Source organism: Mizuhopecten yessoensis, unplaced genomic scaffold (assembly GCF_002113885.1).
Source record: "Mizuhopecten yessoensis strain PY_sf001 unplaced genomic scaffold, ASM211388v2 scaffold10983, whole genome shotgun sequence".
In the NCBI taxonomy this organism is placed as follows: Eukaryota; Metazoa; Mollusca; class Bivalvia; order Pectinida; family Pectinidae; genus Mizuhopecten; species Mizuhopecten yessoensis.
The window spans coordinates 165,616-184,225 of NW_018408819.1; the positions used below are offsets into that span (position 1 = coordinate 165,616).

Here is an 18,610-nt window from a genome sequence, read left to right on the forward strand (position 1 = left end):
TTCAGGGATGATATCACAGCCTTAAGGCCCCACAAGACCATCCAGGGATGATATCACAGCCTTAAGGCTCCACAAGACCATCCAGGGATGATATCACAGCCTTAAGGCCCCACAAGACGCTTTATAATAGCCTTGTACACCCTAAGGATAAATCATTTAAAGAGCAAGTTGCAGAATGCACGTACAAAATTGGATGCAGGAACCACAACACATTGTATTGGAGAAACTTGAAGGTAATTTGCTGTCTGATTTATAATTAGTAAACACTGGAATGAAACTGAGGCCCAAGAGGGAAAGAAATTTACAGGATCAGACAAGAAGCAGATCCCAGAACAATAAATAGGCAATTATAGATCTGAATCTATGACCAGGTATTAAACAGAGCATAGTCAGATCGCTTCAACTGAGGCTGAACAACGGAAATGTTGATATCATCATAAGTATTCAGTAAAATACATATCATGCTCCTATTCATACTAAACGTATTAGAGAGACAGAGAGTACTTAGCTCACAAAGATATACCCCACTTCATTTTATCTTTTTATCTAGGTATTCAAACTCTATTTGCAGGGGATATGATATCCTTATCACAAACCCCTTCCTTCATGCACTTCTACATATGATGGACCTTCACTGTGCCAAGTTACTAAAATATCCAACAAATAGATAGGGAGGAGTTGTAGTTACGAGGTTTCTGGAGCAGAAATTTAAAGTAAACTACAGGAACATATAGTTGAACAGCAAAATCATTTCTTTGTGAACATCTAAATATGATGGACTTTCACTGTGCCAAGTAACAAAAATATCCAACTAACATTTTTGGAGGAGTTGCACTTACGAGGTTCATGGACAGACAGATTCCTATATATCCTTGCGAACAAAGTAGACAGGGTATAAATACATTTTCATTGTAAAGGAATCAGTGGTGTGGATTTTTATCAAAGCATTGCCTAAAAGTTGTCATCAACCCTAATAACAGTTCATTCTAACTCTTCATTAACTTGCCCTCATAGTAATTATTTATTCTAACTCATCATTAACTTGCCCTCCTAGCAATTATTTATTCCAACACATCATTTACTTGCCCTCATAGTAATTATTTATTCTAACTCGTCATTTACTTGCCCTCCTAGCAACTATTTATTCTAACTCATCATTAACTTGCCCTCCTAGCAATTATTCATTCCTCCTCATCATTAACTTGCCCTCTTAGCAATTATTTATTCCTCCTCATCATTAACTTGCCCTCTTAGTAATTATTCATTCTTACTCATCATTAACTTGCCCTCCTAGCAATTATTTATTCTAACTCATCATTTACTTGCCCTCATAGTAATTATTTATTCTAACTCGTCATTTACTTGCCCTCCTAGCAATTATTTATTCTAACTCATCATTAACTTGCCCTCCTAGCAATTATTCATTCCTCCTCATCATTAACTTGCCCTCCTAGCAATTATTTATTCCTCCTCATCATTAACTTGCCCTCTTAGTAATTATTCATTCTTACTCATCATTAACTTGCCATCATAGTAATTATTTATTTTAACTCTTCATTAACTTGCCCTCCTAGTAATTATTTATTTTAACTCATCATTAACTTTCCCCCCCCTAAGAACAATTTATTCTAATCATCATTAACTTGCCCTCCTAGTGATTATTTATTTTAACTCATCATTAACTTTCCCCCTAAGAACAATTTATTCTGATCATCATTAACTTGCCCTCCTAATATTTTTTGTATTTTAACTCATCATTAACTTGCCCCCTAGTAATAATTCATTCTAACTCAGCCCCTCCCCCCCACCCCTAGTAACAATTAATTCTAACTCAGCCCCCCACCCCTAGTAACAATTAATTCTAACTCAGCCCCCCACCCCTAGTAACAATTAATTCTAACTCAGCCCCCCTAGTAACAATTCATTAACATGTCCCTCTGGGAACAATTCTCACCCCCAGTAACAGTTCACTCCAAATCATCACCCCCAGAAACATGTGAGCTTGATTAAATTTTCCTAGACTCCCCATTTGATGTTGTCTGGCCATCTCTTCTGTTGAATTTCGATTACTCCTTTGGCCGAAGTAGTGTATTCCTTTTAAGAATCAATCAATTTTTCAGTTGGTGGGGAGCGAAGGGTGTGTGATAAGGTCAGGTGATAATCTGGATATATTATAAATTTTACTAGAATAAAGAATATTTACATAAAATGAAGAAATTCAGTGTCTTAAAACAGACATTGGACCATCAGCAAGCTTACACATCACTCAATTTCTTGCTCTACAAAGACAGGAAATCAATCACTGCCATTTATCTATTGATAACAGACTTACCATGTCCTTAAGCTTTGTTGGCAGGTATAAAGTTTGACTGTTTTAGACTTTTCAGACAAAGCAGACTATAAACACTTAACATAATACTTGGTGGAGCTGTACTAATGATGGGGAACAAGAGTTGTTCATCACCTGGTTGTGATGAGAATTTTATGTTGATCATCTATCTCCATGTCGCTGATGAATTCCTCGTTGTGTTTTACCTCCATTTCTGCCCTGTTAGTTCTCAAGTCCCACACCTATCAAAAAGCATCATTTTCATGTTTTAAAAATATCAATTATATTTTATCAACTGATGAATATTTATCCTGAATGACTTTAAGCTAGTCTTACAGATTGTACAAATACATTTATGAAACAAACAAAAAATAACTGGCTTTTTCAGAAGAAAATAAGTATATGATGAAAATTCAGTTTATGGCCTTGAACTCCTCATAAAAAAACCCATTTTCAGTTCAGTTAAATTTATATATTCACAACACACATATCAGCTGAAACACCTAGTAAACATACTTTTTCAGGTCATCTTGATCCACGTTTTGGATATCTAGATTACACATTGAAACACATTCTGTGTGATCATTTCTTCCCTGGTAAATAAGACCTGCTCTGATGTGTAGCTAGCTGCCTTTAACATGACAACTCTGCATATTGCAACTAATAACATAGAAGTAACTACAAACCAACTTTTGAGAGGCACTTTCAATTAACTTACAATGTTTTATCACCAGGTAGATTTACACAACACGTACCTTAAGATGTCCGTCATCATCCCCAGTCGCTAGGAAGTTTTCTCCTGTTACAAGCATACTGTATATAGGAGACCTAAAACATCAGAGGGAGTTTTCTCCTGTTACAAACATACTGTATATAGGTGACCTAAAGCATCAGAGGAAGGTTTCTCCTGATACAAACATACCGTATATAGGAGACCTAAAACATCAGAGGAAGTTTTCTCCTGTTACAAACATACTGTATATAGGAGAACTAAAACATCAGAGGAAGTTTTCTCCTGTTACAAACATACTGTATATAGGTGACCTAAAACATCAGAGGGAGTTTTCTCCTGATACAAACATACTGTATATAGGTGACCTAAAACATCAGAGGGAGGTTTCTCCTGATACAAACATACTGTATATAGGGACCTAAAACATCAGAGGGAGGTTTCTCCTGATACAAACATACAGTATATAGGAGACCTAAAACATCAGAGGAAGTTTTCTCCTGTTACAAGCATACTGTATATAGCAGACCTAAAACATCAGAGGAAGTTTTCTCCTGTTACAAGCATACTGTATATAGCAGACCTAAAACATCAGAGAAAGGTTTCTCCTGATACAAACATACTGTATATAGGGACCTAAAACATCAGAGGAAGGTTTCTCCTGTTACAAACATACTGTATATGGGTGACCTAAAGCATCAGAGGAAGGTTTCTCCTGATACAAACATACTGTATATAGGAGACCTAAAACATCAGAGAAAGGTTTCTCCTGATACAAACATACTGTATATAGGGACCTAAAACATCAGAGGAAGGTTTATCCTGATACAAACATACTGTATATAGGGACCTAAAACATCAGAGGGAGGTTTCTCCTGATACAAACATACTGCATATAGGTGACCTAAAACATCAGAGGAAGGTTTCTCCTGTTACAAACATACTGTATATAGGAGACCTAAAACATCAGAGGGAGGTTTCTCCTGATACAAACATACTGCATATAGGTGACCTAAAACATCAGAGGAAGGTTTCTCCTGTTACAAACATACTGTATATAGGTGACCTAAAACAACAGAGGAAGGTTTCTCCTGATACAAACATACTGTATATAGGTGACCTAAAACAACAGAGGAAGGTTTCTCCTGATACAAACATACTGTATATAGGTGACCTAAAACATCAGAGAGAGGTTTCTCCTGATACAAACATACTGTATATAGGAGACCTTAAACATCAGAGGAAGGTTTCTCCTGTTACAAACATACCGTATATAAGAGACCTAAAACATCAGAGGAAGTTTTCTCCTGATACAAACATACTGTGTATAGGTGACCTAAAACAACAGAAGGAGGTTTCTCCCGATACAAACATACTGTATAGACAACCTTACAGATAATTGGTTTGAACGTATGCAGAACAAACTCAAACAATAGTTTCTGTGTGTGCTACCAAAAAACTGTGAATGTTTGTACAATTCTTATAAATTTAGATATGGAAGTAAAATTTCTTAACTTGTTTTTTTACCACATATTTTAGAAAAACAATTTAATTTTACTCTTACTCCTTTTAAAAAGCAAAAATTTTAATTTTTGTTTTCACTAAGTTTTTGCAGATTTAGCACCTATATTTACATTCAATGCAATTTTGATAGTTTTTTTTATTATTTCTAAAATATTGGGCCTGTGCAAGTCTAATACCATGGAGTGCCTGAAGCATGCATTGTCATCACTTATTGTTTGTTGTTATCCTGGCAAGATATATAGCTACAACATACAACATATACTTCATATTTAATTTAATAAGAAACTTCTGAAAAAAATAACCAATATGGAAGGTATCTATAAATGGACTAGTTCCCGCACAAACTAATTTGTCTAGTATTATTTATACATCAACTTGAAAGTCTATGGAAAAAATATCTCTCAGAGTCTTTAGTAGCTTTATAGATTCAAGGTTCAGTAGAAATGTAATGTACAAAAATATCTACAATTGATCTTACTCGTGTGCCTTTTTTAACTTGCGCTTTAGTGCCCCTGTATTCATATCAACAACGTGTATGGACTTGTCCTTGGAGGCTGTGTACAGCTCCTCGCCATTAGCAGAAAACCTCAGGGCTCGACAGGCTTTCTTGTGGTTCTTGAATGACATCAGTGTACTGTTTTCTCTTGAAGCTGAGTAGGAGTGTCTAAACAAAGAACATTAAAAATGAATATCTTAGCCTTCAGTTTATGTAAGTTTTGCATGTAACATAACAGAAGTAGTACATATTAGTTGTGATGGCATCAACATTTGCCTTCCTCCTCTTCCTTTCATTCCCATGGCACAAACAACCTGGCCTCACATGATTCAACTGATATAGAAAATGTGTTAAAGAACATGAAGAAAGAGATTATAATAGCAGTGTACTTCCAAATAAATTAAGAATAATACAAAATCAATATTAATGACATTGAGTAAAATACTTACACAAGACTACCATCAAATACCTTAACAGAACTGAATCAATATTGCTGCTGTCCACAAAATACATATAACATATACCTGGTAACATTTTTATTACGCAAAGCTTATTCATTGAGGTATTATTGGTGAAACATAAGATATGGTAGGCATAATGAAGTACCTACAGTTGGATTCTGGCTGCCAAAAAATCAACATGGAGTGATTAAACATTTAACAGGAAAAAAACATAATGTTGGAAAATGTATTGGAATAAAAAAGTGGAGCTAGAATTGTAATTAACACAGTCCTCCCTAGCTACAAACATCCAGATGAATGGAGAAAAGAGATGAACTTCTTATTAGCTTGTTTTTATTAGCTCAAAATTAAGTCGGAGATGGGAAGCACAAAAATGGAATCTGGATAAACTAGAGTCGTAGACTCTGTCCAATACAGATCTTTATCTAAACTGGCCAAATACTTTGATTCCTGGAAAATTTTCTTTATCTAGAGTAGTTGAGTAGTTAAACTCTGGCTAATCTGGACTCAAATTCTGAATTCAAATGAAATGTTAATTTATCTTAGGAACATTATCATTTTCTATCAATACTGCGAAGTGAAATCACTTAATATTGTTGATAATGAACAAGAGTAAAAATACATTGTATACATGAACAAAATGTAGTTTTCACTTTGTATCCTTAATTCTCATTTTATCCAGAACAAAAATGTTAAAGCAGACTCTCTACTATCTGGAACTCTCTACAAACCAGCCAAATAATATGTGTCTGGTTTAGTTCACTGTACTTTGGCTACGTAAGTGGTTGTGTTTCTATTTCCATCTTAAATCCTTATCAGAAGGACAAGTGATACATATAAAACCTACAGTGAAACTTCTCCATCGATGTCTCCAGCTGCGATCACATCCTTACTGGGATGGAAACAGATGTCCACCACCACACCGTCAAACTTTATGTCTTTTGGTTTTTCCAAGTCTGCATCCTGCATAAATGAAAAGAAAAAAACCCAATGATCATTCATTGAAGGCACATAGAAAGGACTATATATGTTGGTAGTGGCTGATAAATAGGAAATTTAAGACCAATAATCATTTGAGGAAGACTTTTCCACATATCAACATTTCTATAGATAAAGAAATTCTTTCTGGTGTAGCAGAACTGGACTGGGTCGATTGCCAGCAACCAGGTAGCTCAATTGGTAGAGTGTCCGTCTAGAGTTTGAAGGGTCCCAGGCTTGAACCCCGGCCTGGCCATTATATTTTCTCTTTTTCCTGTTACAGTGGTGCATGTGACCAATGCTTGTTTCAAGTGCAAGGTGAATGCCTGACAAGGGGATACGGAACTCTTGGCTGTAAATAGTGTTGTCTTTGGGAGCAAAGAATTAGGATAAAGAGGGTGGAATGTAGCAGAACTGGGCTTGGTCGTTTGCCTCCGACCAGGTTGCTCAATTGGTTGAACGTCCATCTAAGTGTTTGTGGAGTTCCTTTGTCTTGCTACAGTGGTGCTTGTAACCAAACCTTTTTTCAACCATCGGGTGAACTAATGCTACACAAGGGAATACCCAAACCGAGTGTAACGAGTGATATCCTTGCAGGCGAAGACTATGAAAAAAGAAGGAGGTATGTAGTGGAGCTGGACTGGGTTGATAACTAGCGACCAGGTGGCTCAGTTGGTGGAGTGTCCTTCAAGAGATTGGAGGTCTGGGTTCCAATCCCTGTCTGGTTGATCGAGCCTTTCTCCTCTCCTGTTACACAGTGACAACCCTAGGCATATAAAAATGTGGAATGCAAATACACCTCATTATCTTTAACAAAAGATACTGATGTACAACATGTGGTATTTAACCCCACCACTATATTTCCAGTTAAACAACACACTTGAGAAACATTATCAATTCCACCATTGTTTTGTGGGAAATAATAAGGAAAGTTCAGTTATATGAAATGACTCTAGACAACATTTCTCAAAACAGGAACAACAGTCGCACTGCAAAAAACACCAAGGGGCGATGCAAAAGGTGTAAAATAAATACTTCCTTGTGCTGTAATGCAGAGCAGCTGTGCATTCATGACAAGAGATAGAGATACAAAAGAGTTGTCCAAAAAATATTGTAGCATACATATAAAGATGATTAGGAGTGCGAAAGAGTATACACATTGCAGAAGGCACCAAAGAACGATGCAAAAGGTATAAATTATAATTAATTACGTCCTTGTGCTGTAATGAAAAGCATTTAATCCTCACACACCCCAAAAAGTTTTTTTTAAAAATAAAACTGACCTCTTAATGAGATCACAAATAGTAGAAAGAATTGCAGTATTTCAAGGTTAGAAAAATTATCACAATATTGTGAGATGATAACAAATATTTTTTCTCTTCTAATTTTACAGTATTGACATTTGAATAATAAGTGACACTCATCCTCAACTTCATCTAATGAACAATTTTCTTACTCTTGGTATACTTTTGTGTAGCAGATTTTGATGGTACATAGGATTACGATCGCCTTCTAGCTCCGAGCTAGAGGGAATCTCCCTTGGTTTTAGCTAGGTGGTAAAGTGTCCGACTAGGTTCGATCTATGGTGGAAGCACACTTTTCTCTTTTCTGTTACAAATGGTCTCCGTGGCCCTCTCTGTGGTGACAGGGAGTAAGAACCTGGGTTGTGGTGTGTGAGGATGAACACATTTAAAAAGGGGGAGTATAGTGTGGCAGATGTTAATTGTACATAGGATTACTGTCGCCTTCTAGCTTTGAGCTAGAGGGAATATCCCTTCAGCTCAGTGGTAGAGCGTCCGACTAGGAACCTGGAGATTGAGGGCTCAATCCCCGTTGGAAGCACACTATTTTCTTTCCCGTTACATTTGTATCTTCCAAGTTTTGTTTGTTGTTTGTGTGAAGATGTGTGTAATGGTGATCATTTTATTTCTTTGGCCAAATGTTAGATATTTATCTGGTCCAAAATTAGATTTAAACATGATTTCGGTCCCTAATTTGGCACTATGTTGGGAGTCTCTCAATATAGCAGACAAATATAGGTACAAGGGGAGTAACTCGTGCCTCCTTGTGAAATGTATGCTGTCAGTCCTAAAACAAGTTCGTAATAATGAAATTACTATGAATGAAATTATCTGAGTTCATCGATCAATTGTTTAAATGAATTTACAAAGACCTGGTATATAAGCTACGACTCATTTGAAAAGAAACTATTACAGTACAGTATTGTAGGCCGCTTGACTGGCTCATATGTAACTGGGAAATTATCAATGTTTGGTCGCTGATAATTCTTAGCGGATCGTTCTGTGTTATGCGTACTTATTAGTCTACTAAAATATGTGAGATCCAGATTCATAAAACACAAAAGGGGAATTAATCAATGCATTTAGCGGCCAAACAAGGAAATAAACATGAGCCATGTGGGAACTTTGAGCAAAGCACGTTACCTTCGTCGCCATGTTGAAATTTGGTCATATAAATTCCAGATTAGTATAATTAAAACGAAAAAAAATAGTCTACTAAAATGCGTTTTGAGTGATAAATCAATCTTTCAATAGAAAAAGTATTAGTCACATGACCAAAAATAAAAAGATAATTGTTCACAAAAGTTACAAACAATTTAAACAATTTCTACTGATATTGTTCCGTCTTAATTCATAGTGAATTTGTAAAATCAATTTACTGTGTACAGGGACACTTCCGTCGTCATCTCGGCAAACAAGCTCCGATAAACGGATTCAGATTTTCGTTATTCATTTATCACAGTAGGAAAACCGTCGCTCATCATGGGAAGTGATACAGTTGAAAAGAGAGAAAATATTCATGGCACCATGCTGCGAATACACTTCATGAGAATTGCCTACGTGACCGTGTCATTACCGGCTTTCTCACTACTCTTCTGCTTTCTGTCGGGAATCACATTCCGATTTTATGATGTCAATGAAACAGTTTGCAAAGTAAGTACATTTTATGCCATTTTTTGTGTGACCTTAACAGACGTAAAATGAAATGAATTTTCAGTTCAATTTGCAACATTTTTGAAGATGACATACTTTCCTTTTGTTAATAAAATGAAGTCATAACGGTAAAATAAATTATCAAAATATAAACATTTTGAGTTATCAGTGAGCATATATCACGAGATCATCGGAAAACACATCAGCTGAAGTGGTGAACCTGAAAGTCTGAACAGCTTTAAAAAGAGGAAAGCTGGTCAATCATTTAGTGACTGACAAGTGTGTCTTCTCTGCCAAAATTTCATGATGAAGTATTCCAATATTTGAATTAGAAGAGTTTAATTGTGTCTTCAGTTAAAACATCATTATAAGCCTCAGGCTTTCCATTGATGTGCTACATTTGTACTGTAACGTTAACGTACACAGATTGGCAGAAGGATTCCAACTTCAAAGCCTACATGTTTATTTGCAAGTTTTTTTTTACAGTTTGTTTATTTATTAGATGATTCCCTATACATAAAAAGAACAACACCTGATAGTTGGTAATGGCGTTACCGCAGCAAAGAAAACTGGAGATAGCCCTTAACATGTCCCTGGTCCCTGTCCTCCCCTTAACATGTCCCTGTTCTCCCCAGACCCCACATTGGTATTCACTGGGTGTACCTCGGGCCAGCTCCCATGACCTTAAACGTCATTTTCCTCCCTAGTCCCACACAGGCCATATATAGATCCACTCTGTTCCTATTTTATATCAATGATATGCCAATTGGCTTGAACTCTACGGTCAGACTGTTTGCGGATGATACCATTGTATATCTGACAATTACGTCAGAGAAAGATGCAAGGACCCTACAGTCTGTCTGTCTGACCTGGACAAACTAGCCCTTTGGGAGAAAACATGTTAATTCTGTGAAATACCTAGGTATAACCCTCAGATCAGATTTGATATGGGACTCTAATGTAGATCAGATTTGCAACAAGGCAAATTCTACTCTAGGATTTCTCAGAAGAAACCTAAAAATTAGCTCAACAACATTTAAAAAACAGGCTTACAAATCCTTGGTAAGACCCTCTTTAGAATATGCTTGCTCTGTTTGAGATCCGTACACAAAAAATAATATCAACAAAATAGAAATGGTCCAGAGGAGAGGAGTCTGTTATGTGTCAAATCGCTTTCGGAATAGGTACTCTTGGCTGGCGCAGCCTGTCAGATCGTAGGAAAGATGCACGCCTAAAGATGTTCTATAAAATACATCGGGGCAGGGTGGCCATATCCACGACTGACAGGATGCACCGAGCCAGAAGAATTCCTTGAAATTCCCATCAGGTCCAATACCAACAGCAATACTTGAAAACACTAATTAGACAACAATTATTTTTTCCTCGTACCATACTAGACTGGAACAAATTACCATCGGACATCGTTAATGCACCCACTTTCAACTCTTTCAAAACATCTCTTTCCAGGCACACCTATAAAATTGAAGATGCAGAGTAATTAGCTACTTCAACAGACTTTACATACTAATTCACCACTTCTCTTCTTTTACCCCTTTTCCAAACAAGCTTTGTCGGTGGGGGCTGCCCAATCACTTGCTTGCTCGGACCTCTCTCTCGGACTCTCCTCGAACTAAATTTTCCTTCTCTTAACTTCAACTAAGTGATTATTTATTAATTATTATGTAATATATATATAGTCTGTCATTTGTGCTGCATAAACCCAACTTCGTGACAAAAACTTCAATTAGTTGAAGGTGGTCACTATATGGTAGAACTAGAACTCATTTTACTCCAGAAATTGAAGGAATAATTAGGACAGAGTGGGGATATGAGTGTTACTTTAACTCTCTGAGGTCAAATTCTAGGGGTGTTGCAATATTATTTAATAATAATTTTGAGGTAAAGGTTTTAAAGGTTAAAAAGGATTTGACTGGGAATTTCATAGCATTAGATTTAGAAATAGAAGGGAAACAAATTACACTTATAAATATCTATGGGCCAAATTCAGATACTCCATCTTTTTATGACAACATAGTAGAATCAATAGATACTTTTAAAAATGAATGTTTTATAATATGTGGAGATTTTAACAATTTAAAGCTATAAAAATATCAATAACCCAAAAGCTAGAGAAAATATCTTACAAATAATTGAAGAGTTAGGAACGGTTGATGTTTATAGGGAACAGAATCCTGATAATGAAAGATATACATGGAGAAGAAGTAATCCAATTAAGCAAGCCCGCTTAGATTTTTTTCTCATTTCTGAAAACTTACTACCTAGTGTAAATAAAACTAATATTGAGCCAGGATACAGATCTGACCATTCTATACCATTTATTATATTAAAATTTAATGAATTTAAGAAGGGGAAAGGACTATGGAAGTTTAACAATTCTTTATTGCATGATTTAGACTATCTTGAAATTGTAAACAAAATTATTTTAGACGTTAAAACCCAATATGCTCTTCCAGTGTATAATCCACACAATATATCCAATATTCTGGACTCTGAGATCCAATTCGTTATAGATGATCAGCTGTTTTTTGAAACGTTATTAATAGAAATTAGAGGGAAAACTATTTCATATGCTTCACATAAGAAAAAACAACAGAACCATTTAGAAAACAATTTAAAAGATATTATAAAACATTTAGAATCGGTTGAAAATATTGATTTTGATAAATTAAAGGAGAAAAAACAAGAATTAGAAAATATAAGATTACATAAACTAAGAGGTAGCATTATTAGATCTAAAGCTAAATGGGTTGAAGAGGGAGAAAAGCCAACTAACTACTTTTTTAATCTCGAAAACAGAAATTATACCTCAAAAATAATTCCAAAAATAGAAAAAGAAAATGGGGATATAATAACTAATCAAAATGAGATACTTAAAGAAGTTAAATTATTTTATGAGTCTTTATATACCAATGATGATAATATAGATGATGTTAATTTAGACAACTTTTTACATGACTTTCATGTTCCTAAACTGAATAATATAGAATCTGATAGTTTAGAGGGCATTATAACTCTTAAAGAAGCATCACATACATTAAATAATATGAAAAATGGGAAAAGCCCTGGTTCTGATGGTTTTACGGTTGAATTTTTAAAATGTTTCTGGAAACAGCTGAATAACTTTATAGTGAGATCAATCAATTTTGGTTACGCTAATGGACAATTGTCAGTTACACAAAGACAGGGAATAATAACATGTATACCTAAAGGGGATAAACCAAGACAGTTTCTAAAAAATTGGCGACCAATTTCTCTTCTGAATATTATATATAAGATTGCATCGGGGTCAAAGCAGGGAGAATAAAAACAGTTTTAAATAGTATAATAAACACAGATCAAACAGGTTTTATTTCGGGTCGTAATGTTTGGGAGAATACTAGGTTAGTTTATGATGTCATGCAATATACAGATGAAAATAATATACCAGGAATGTTGTTAATTATAGATTTTGAAAAGGCTTTCGACTCAGTGTCCTGGAAATTTATTGAAAAAGTTCTTGATTATTTTAAATTTGGCAATGGCATAAAAAAATGGGTAAAAGTCTTTCATACAAACGCAAAGTCTGCAATAAATCAAGGGGGAAATTTATCATCTTTTTTTGATATTAAAAGAGGTTGCAGGCAAGGGGATCCAAAAGCTCCATATATATTCATATTATGCGCTGAAATTTTAGCTGTAAGACTGAGAAATAATAAACATATAAATGGTATTAATATTGACAATTGCCCGCTTTTACTTTCCCAGTATGCTGATGACACTACATTGATTTTAGATGGCACACAAATTTCATTAAAAGAGGCAATTAAAGAATTGAAAAGTTTTGCAAATATTTCTGGACTCAAAATAAACATAGAAAAGACACATGTTATTTGGATAGGTAGTAAAAAATACAGTGATGAAATTCTTTATCCTGAATTGAATTTGCAGTGGGGGGATAGGAAATTTACACTTTTAGGTATTGAGTTTGATGTAGATTTACATAGGATAACAAAATTGAATTACGATAAGAAATTTGTAAAACTCAAAACTTTGATTAAAACCTGGAAAAGAAGATTGTTGACTCCTATTGGTAGGATACATATCATAAAATCATTATTAATTTCACAATTCAACCACCTTTTTATCTCTTTACCAAATCCAGATGATTGTTTTCTTAAAAAATTAAATATAGAGCTTTTTAATTTTCTGTGGAATAGTAAAATAGATAAAGCTAAGAGAGATGTCATTGTTAAAGATTATGTAAAAGGGGGTCTTAAAATGTTACATGTACAGTCGTTTATTGACTCGTTAAAATTAACGTGGGTTAGGAGGTTATATATGAATTCTGGTAAATGGCAAGTGATCTTAAAATTATATTGTGATAAAAACATTCTGGCAAATTGTGGAACTGATTATATTTCAAAATGTCAAAATAAAACTAAAAATCTATTTTGGATTGATGTATTTAGGGCATGGAGAAAAATTATTGAAAAATATAAGTCCCCTAGCAGTAATTTCAAAATGCCCATCTGGTATAATAAAAATATTTCAATAGAAAATAGAAGTATATTTTACAGGGAATGGTACAATAAAGGAATAATTGTAATTGATGATCTAATCAGAGACAGAAATACCAATGCTTTTTACACATTTCAAGAATTCAAACAGATTTATGATATTAATACAAACTTTTTGCGATACCAGGGTCTAATTACTGCCATTAGAGAGTATATTATACAACAAGATATGTCAAATGTAGAGGTTAACTATCCATTTTTACCAATTAATATAGAAATGTTTTTGAAAAACAAAAAGGGGATAAGAGATTTTTATAGCTTATTTTGTAAAAATGATACTATTTCAACAGGTAAAAAAAAATGGGATGATATATTTCAATTTGATGATGAAGTTTGGAAAAAAATATATATTATGCCATTTAGAATTACGAAAAATACCAAATTACAGTGGTTTCAGTACAGAATTAATCAGCACATTTTGACAACTAATGCATATTTGTTTAAGGCAGGAATAGTAGATAGCCCTTACTGTGAACTGTGTAAACTAGAAATAGAGACAATAGAGCATGTATTATGGGAATGTGACAAAGTACAAAATCTTTTACAAAATTTTGAGTTCTTATTAGATGCATTGATTATTCCATTTGATTATAATAAACAAACATTTCTTTTTGGTTTTTATAACTATAACGGACTTAATAAAAGTGACAATAGTATTATTTTAATAATAAAACAGTATATATACAAGGCAAGATGTCTTAAAGTGCCTTTATCTATACAAGGAATTAAAAGTTCAATTAAAGAACATTACAATATTCAAAAATATATTGCAAATAGTAAAGACGAAATATATCTCATTAACTTCCAGAATGAGTGGAAAAAATGGAAAAGGCTTATTGATATTTCCTAGATCTACTTTTTGCCGATTGTTTATATGTTTGATCTAATTTTAATTTATTTGAAAAAAAAAGAGACAAAATTTAAACATTCAATGTATTATCTTAATTACTTAGCTACTGACACCTATATATTACCAGACTTCTATCGTTTAAATTGGTTTGTTTAATACTGGTACTTCTCCTCTTGTCTGCCTATCTTTCCGTCTGTCTGTCTGTCTGTCTGTCTGTCTTTCTTTCTGTCCATTTACCTATCTTTATTTCCTCTATTTCTTTGTTTTCTTTGTTTTTCTCTTTTCTGATTTTCCTTCCTTCCTAATATAACATTACAATAAAATAAAATACCACTTACAAAAACATTAATTAGTATGAAAGTATGTGTGAAAGTGGAATTCATTATGTATAATGAAATGTATATGTTACTGTAATGTGAAAAATACTTTGAAAATAAACAAATAAAAAAAAAAAGAACTAGCACTAGAACCTGCTGAATCAACATTCCCCCACCTACACGTACCAGTGTCCAAGCTTGCACACTATGTAGATTGGTGCTCCGTATTAAATGCTTTTTCCAATCTACAGAAGGGTTCATGATAATAGAATAAAAAATGATAACATTGCCCTCTCTTCTGTCAAGCTGTCATTAATGTTCCTGATATTTACAACAATCACTACTGTCTGGCATTATTACAGGTACATACTTTAATATATATATATATACATAGCTGACATAATTAAACATAATAAGGAGGGGAATATATAGGTGTTCCTTTTCAGTATCTACAACTTCTTTTGTGACAAGTAACCACCAACAATTTTATTTTACTAGCTTCTTGAATGTCTCTTTTGTTTATCTTACAAAACTTCATCTCCATGTACTATAGGCATGTGTCACAACTAGGTCATGTCATACATAGTGATGTAGGCATACAAGTGTTTGGCTGGTATTTTGCATCAAATTCAATTGTAAACATGAGACTTGGTAAATATTTACCTTCATCTTGATATATATACTGTTCTTTCGCTAGTAACATCTTTTTATAGTTTAATTTCTTAAGATATTTGCTGCAAATGTGTAATCGAAGATAGTACACATGTTATATTTAGTTGAAAGATTACATCACACTTGGCATTAGAAAAGTTTACAGATGTTAGTCCTAGCTCCCCCAACCACAGGTGATTATCATGTAAGTCAACCTATTGTTTAACAGTCAGCCAGCTAGTGTAACCTATTGTTTAACAGTCAGCCAGGTGTAAAAAATACCCTGTTAGGCCGAGGCGTTGTTTACATAACACGTCCATGGGGTGACAGCATTAAGGTCCCCGGGGCATTTATTATGAATCATTACCATCATTTACCTGTAATTTTTTTGTGACAGTGGCCAAAATAAAGTGATATTAAGAGAAATCAACATAAAATCAAGTGATAATAGAAAATTTGAATTGCATAGATTATATAGCAGGAAAAACGGTGCATCAAAAAAAGCTGATAATAACCGAATAATGACATTAAGCGATGTGATATTAGGTGAAATGTACTATTTTTAAACATAAAGAATCAGCCACTCTGGTCACATTAGTGACTTTAATTCTATCCATTGTTATAGGCTTAAAAAAGGGGCTGGTCGAGGAAAAATGTCATATTTGCTAAAACGGCATATGTACACCTGTTTAAAATCCCTTCTTATGAAACATACCGATTCAGATTTTGCTGAAATTCACTCCCTAAGAGTAAAAATTATAATTATATTAAAGAAATCATAAATTGTCACCTGACAGTCTAAAACTCTCAATTGACCCAGATCAATGATGTAATTTTACCGCATGCGCGTCATCAACAAGGCCAAATGTAAACATCGTGGCGAAAGAAAAAGATGCATGCAAAAGTCATGACAGACACGAGGTATCAATACCGTTATATATAACAACAGCATATAGGTAGGAATACTACACTTGCATCATAAATGACCTTTGAAAACAATTATTTACGTATAGTATAGCTGTCTTGTCCGCTAGTTGAGTCCGACATGGCTGATAGACAGCATGCTATTGTTGTTATCTTCACTGCCTCACTTTCGAAACCTCCACGTGACATATATAAATAGATCTGCGCTAAATTTACGCGGGGCTTCCCCGAGATTTCAGTGGTCAAAATTGGACATTGCAAGCAGAACTCGACCATCATATTGCCGTGGTATAACTTTTGGAAGGCCAGAGAACATATTTAGACCCATTTATTTTGTATTTTTTTCCCCGACCAGCCCCTTTAAGTTACAGTATATATATAATCCTGTGTACAAAGTTGTGGTGGCATGTTTTCTAACTATGTATATTCTGATTAATCTTGAAAACCTTGGGTGAATATATTTACAGCATTGTTACACCCGGAATGTATTTATTGCCGATGCATCTATCTAGGATGCAAGTAAATGATGCAGTTACGAATGGGGGTGAAATTTAAACTGAAATAGGGGAAAATAATGTCAAAATTGTAGAGGGGAACTGGCCCATTTTCGTCCATAAAAAAGACCTCTACATATGGATTATATACATTGTACATGATACATCATGCATTTTACAGTGGAATACATAGTACAATATGTTATATATGTAGCTTACAAAATTATGTACAGGTAAAGGCCAAGGGTCAGTTTTGAAGATTCTAGTCAGGTACACAGTATAACCCATTCCCTGTAATTTGCCTTGTATACTGCTGGGTATAACTAACCAGACGAGGGGCTATGATAACCCAATCCCTATAATTTGGCCTGTATGCTGCTGGGTATAACTTACCAGATGAGGGGCTATGATAACTCATTCCTGTAATTTGGCCTGTATGCTGCTGGGTATAACTAACCAGTCTAGGGGCTATGATAACCCATTCCCTGTAATTTGCCCTGTATGGTGCTGGGTATAACTAACCAGACGAGGGGCTATGATAACTCATTCCTGTAATTTGCCCTCTATACTGTTGGGTATAACTAACCAGACGAGAGGCTATGATAACTCATTCCCTGTAATTTACCCTGTATGGTGCTGGGTATAACTAACCAGACGAGAGGCTATGATAACTCATTCCCTGTAATTTACCCTGTATGGTGCTGGGTATAACTAACCAGATGAGGGGCTATGATAACTCATTCCTGGAATTTGGCCTGTATGCTGCTGGGTATAACTAACCAGACGAGGGGCTATGATAATCCATTCCCTGTAATTTGCCCTGTTAATGCTGCTGGGTATAAATAACCAGACGAGGGGCTATGATAACTCGATGATTCCCTGTAATTTGCCCTGTATGCTGCTGGGTATAACTAACCAGACGAGAGGCTATGATAAATCATTCCCTGTAATTTGCCCTGTATTCTGCTGGGTATAACTAACCAGACATTCCTGTAATTTGGCCTGTATGCTGCTGGGTATAAATAAACAGACGAGGGGCTATGATAACCAATTCCCTGGAATTTGTCCTGTTAATGCTGCTGGGTATAAATAACCAGACGAGGGGCTATGATAACCAATTCCCTGGAATTTGTCCTGTTAATGCTGCTGGGTATAAATAACCAGACGAGGGGCTATGATAACTCATTCCCTGTAATTTGCCCTCTATACTGTTGGGTATAACTAACCAGATGAGGGGCTATGATAACTCATTCCTGGAATTTGGCCTGTATGCTGCTGGGTATAACTAACCAGATGAGGGGCTATGATAACTCATTCCCTGTAAT

The 18,610-nt window shown here is 34.8% G+C and overlaps 2 protein-coding genes across 2 annotated transcripts in view; one reads left to right on the top strand and one right to left on the bottom strand.

The window, feature by feature from the left end:
* The window catches only part of LOC110464304 (WD repeat-containing protein 55-like), a 16,690-nt gene extending 7,704 nt beyond the window's left edge, over positions 1-8,986 (bottom strand). The window contains exons 1-6 of the mRNA XM_021519452.1: positions 8,963-8,986; positions 6,388-6,503; positions 5,062-5,247; positions 3,085-3,157; positions 2,465-2,571; positions 840-871 (exon numbers count right to left, since the gene is read on the bottom strand). Coding sequence (XP_021375127.1) covers positions 840-871; positions 2,465-2,571; positions 3,085-3,157; positions 5,062-5,247; positions 6,388-6,503; positions 8,963-8,974 — 526 coding nt within the window. The 5' untranslated portion in view covers positions 8,975-8,986. The remainder of the gene's footprint in view (positions 1-839; positions 872-2,464; positions 2,572-3,084; positions 3,158-5,061; positions 5,248-6,387; positions 6,504-8,962) is intronic.
* Positions 8,987-9,212: 226 nt separating this feature from the next.
* The window catches only part of LOC110464306 (post-GPI attachment to proteins factor 2-like), a 44,473-nt gene continuing 35,075 nt past the window's right edge, over positions 9,213-18,610 (top strand). The window contains exon 1 of the mRNA XM_021519454.1: positions 9,213-9,472. Coding sequence (XP_021375129.1) covers positions 9,302-9,472 — 171 coding nt within the window. The 5' untranslated portion in view covers positions 9,213-9,301. The remainder of the gene's footprint in view (positions 9,473-18,610) is intronic.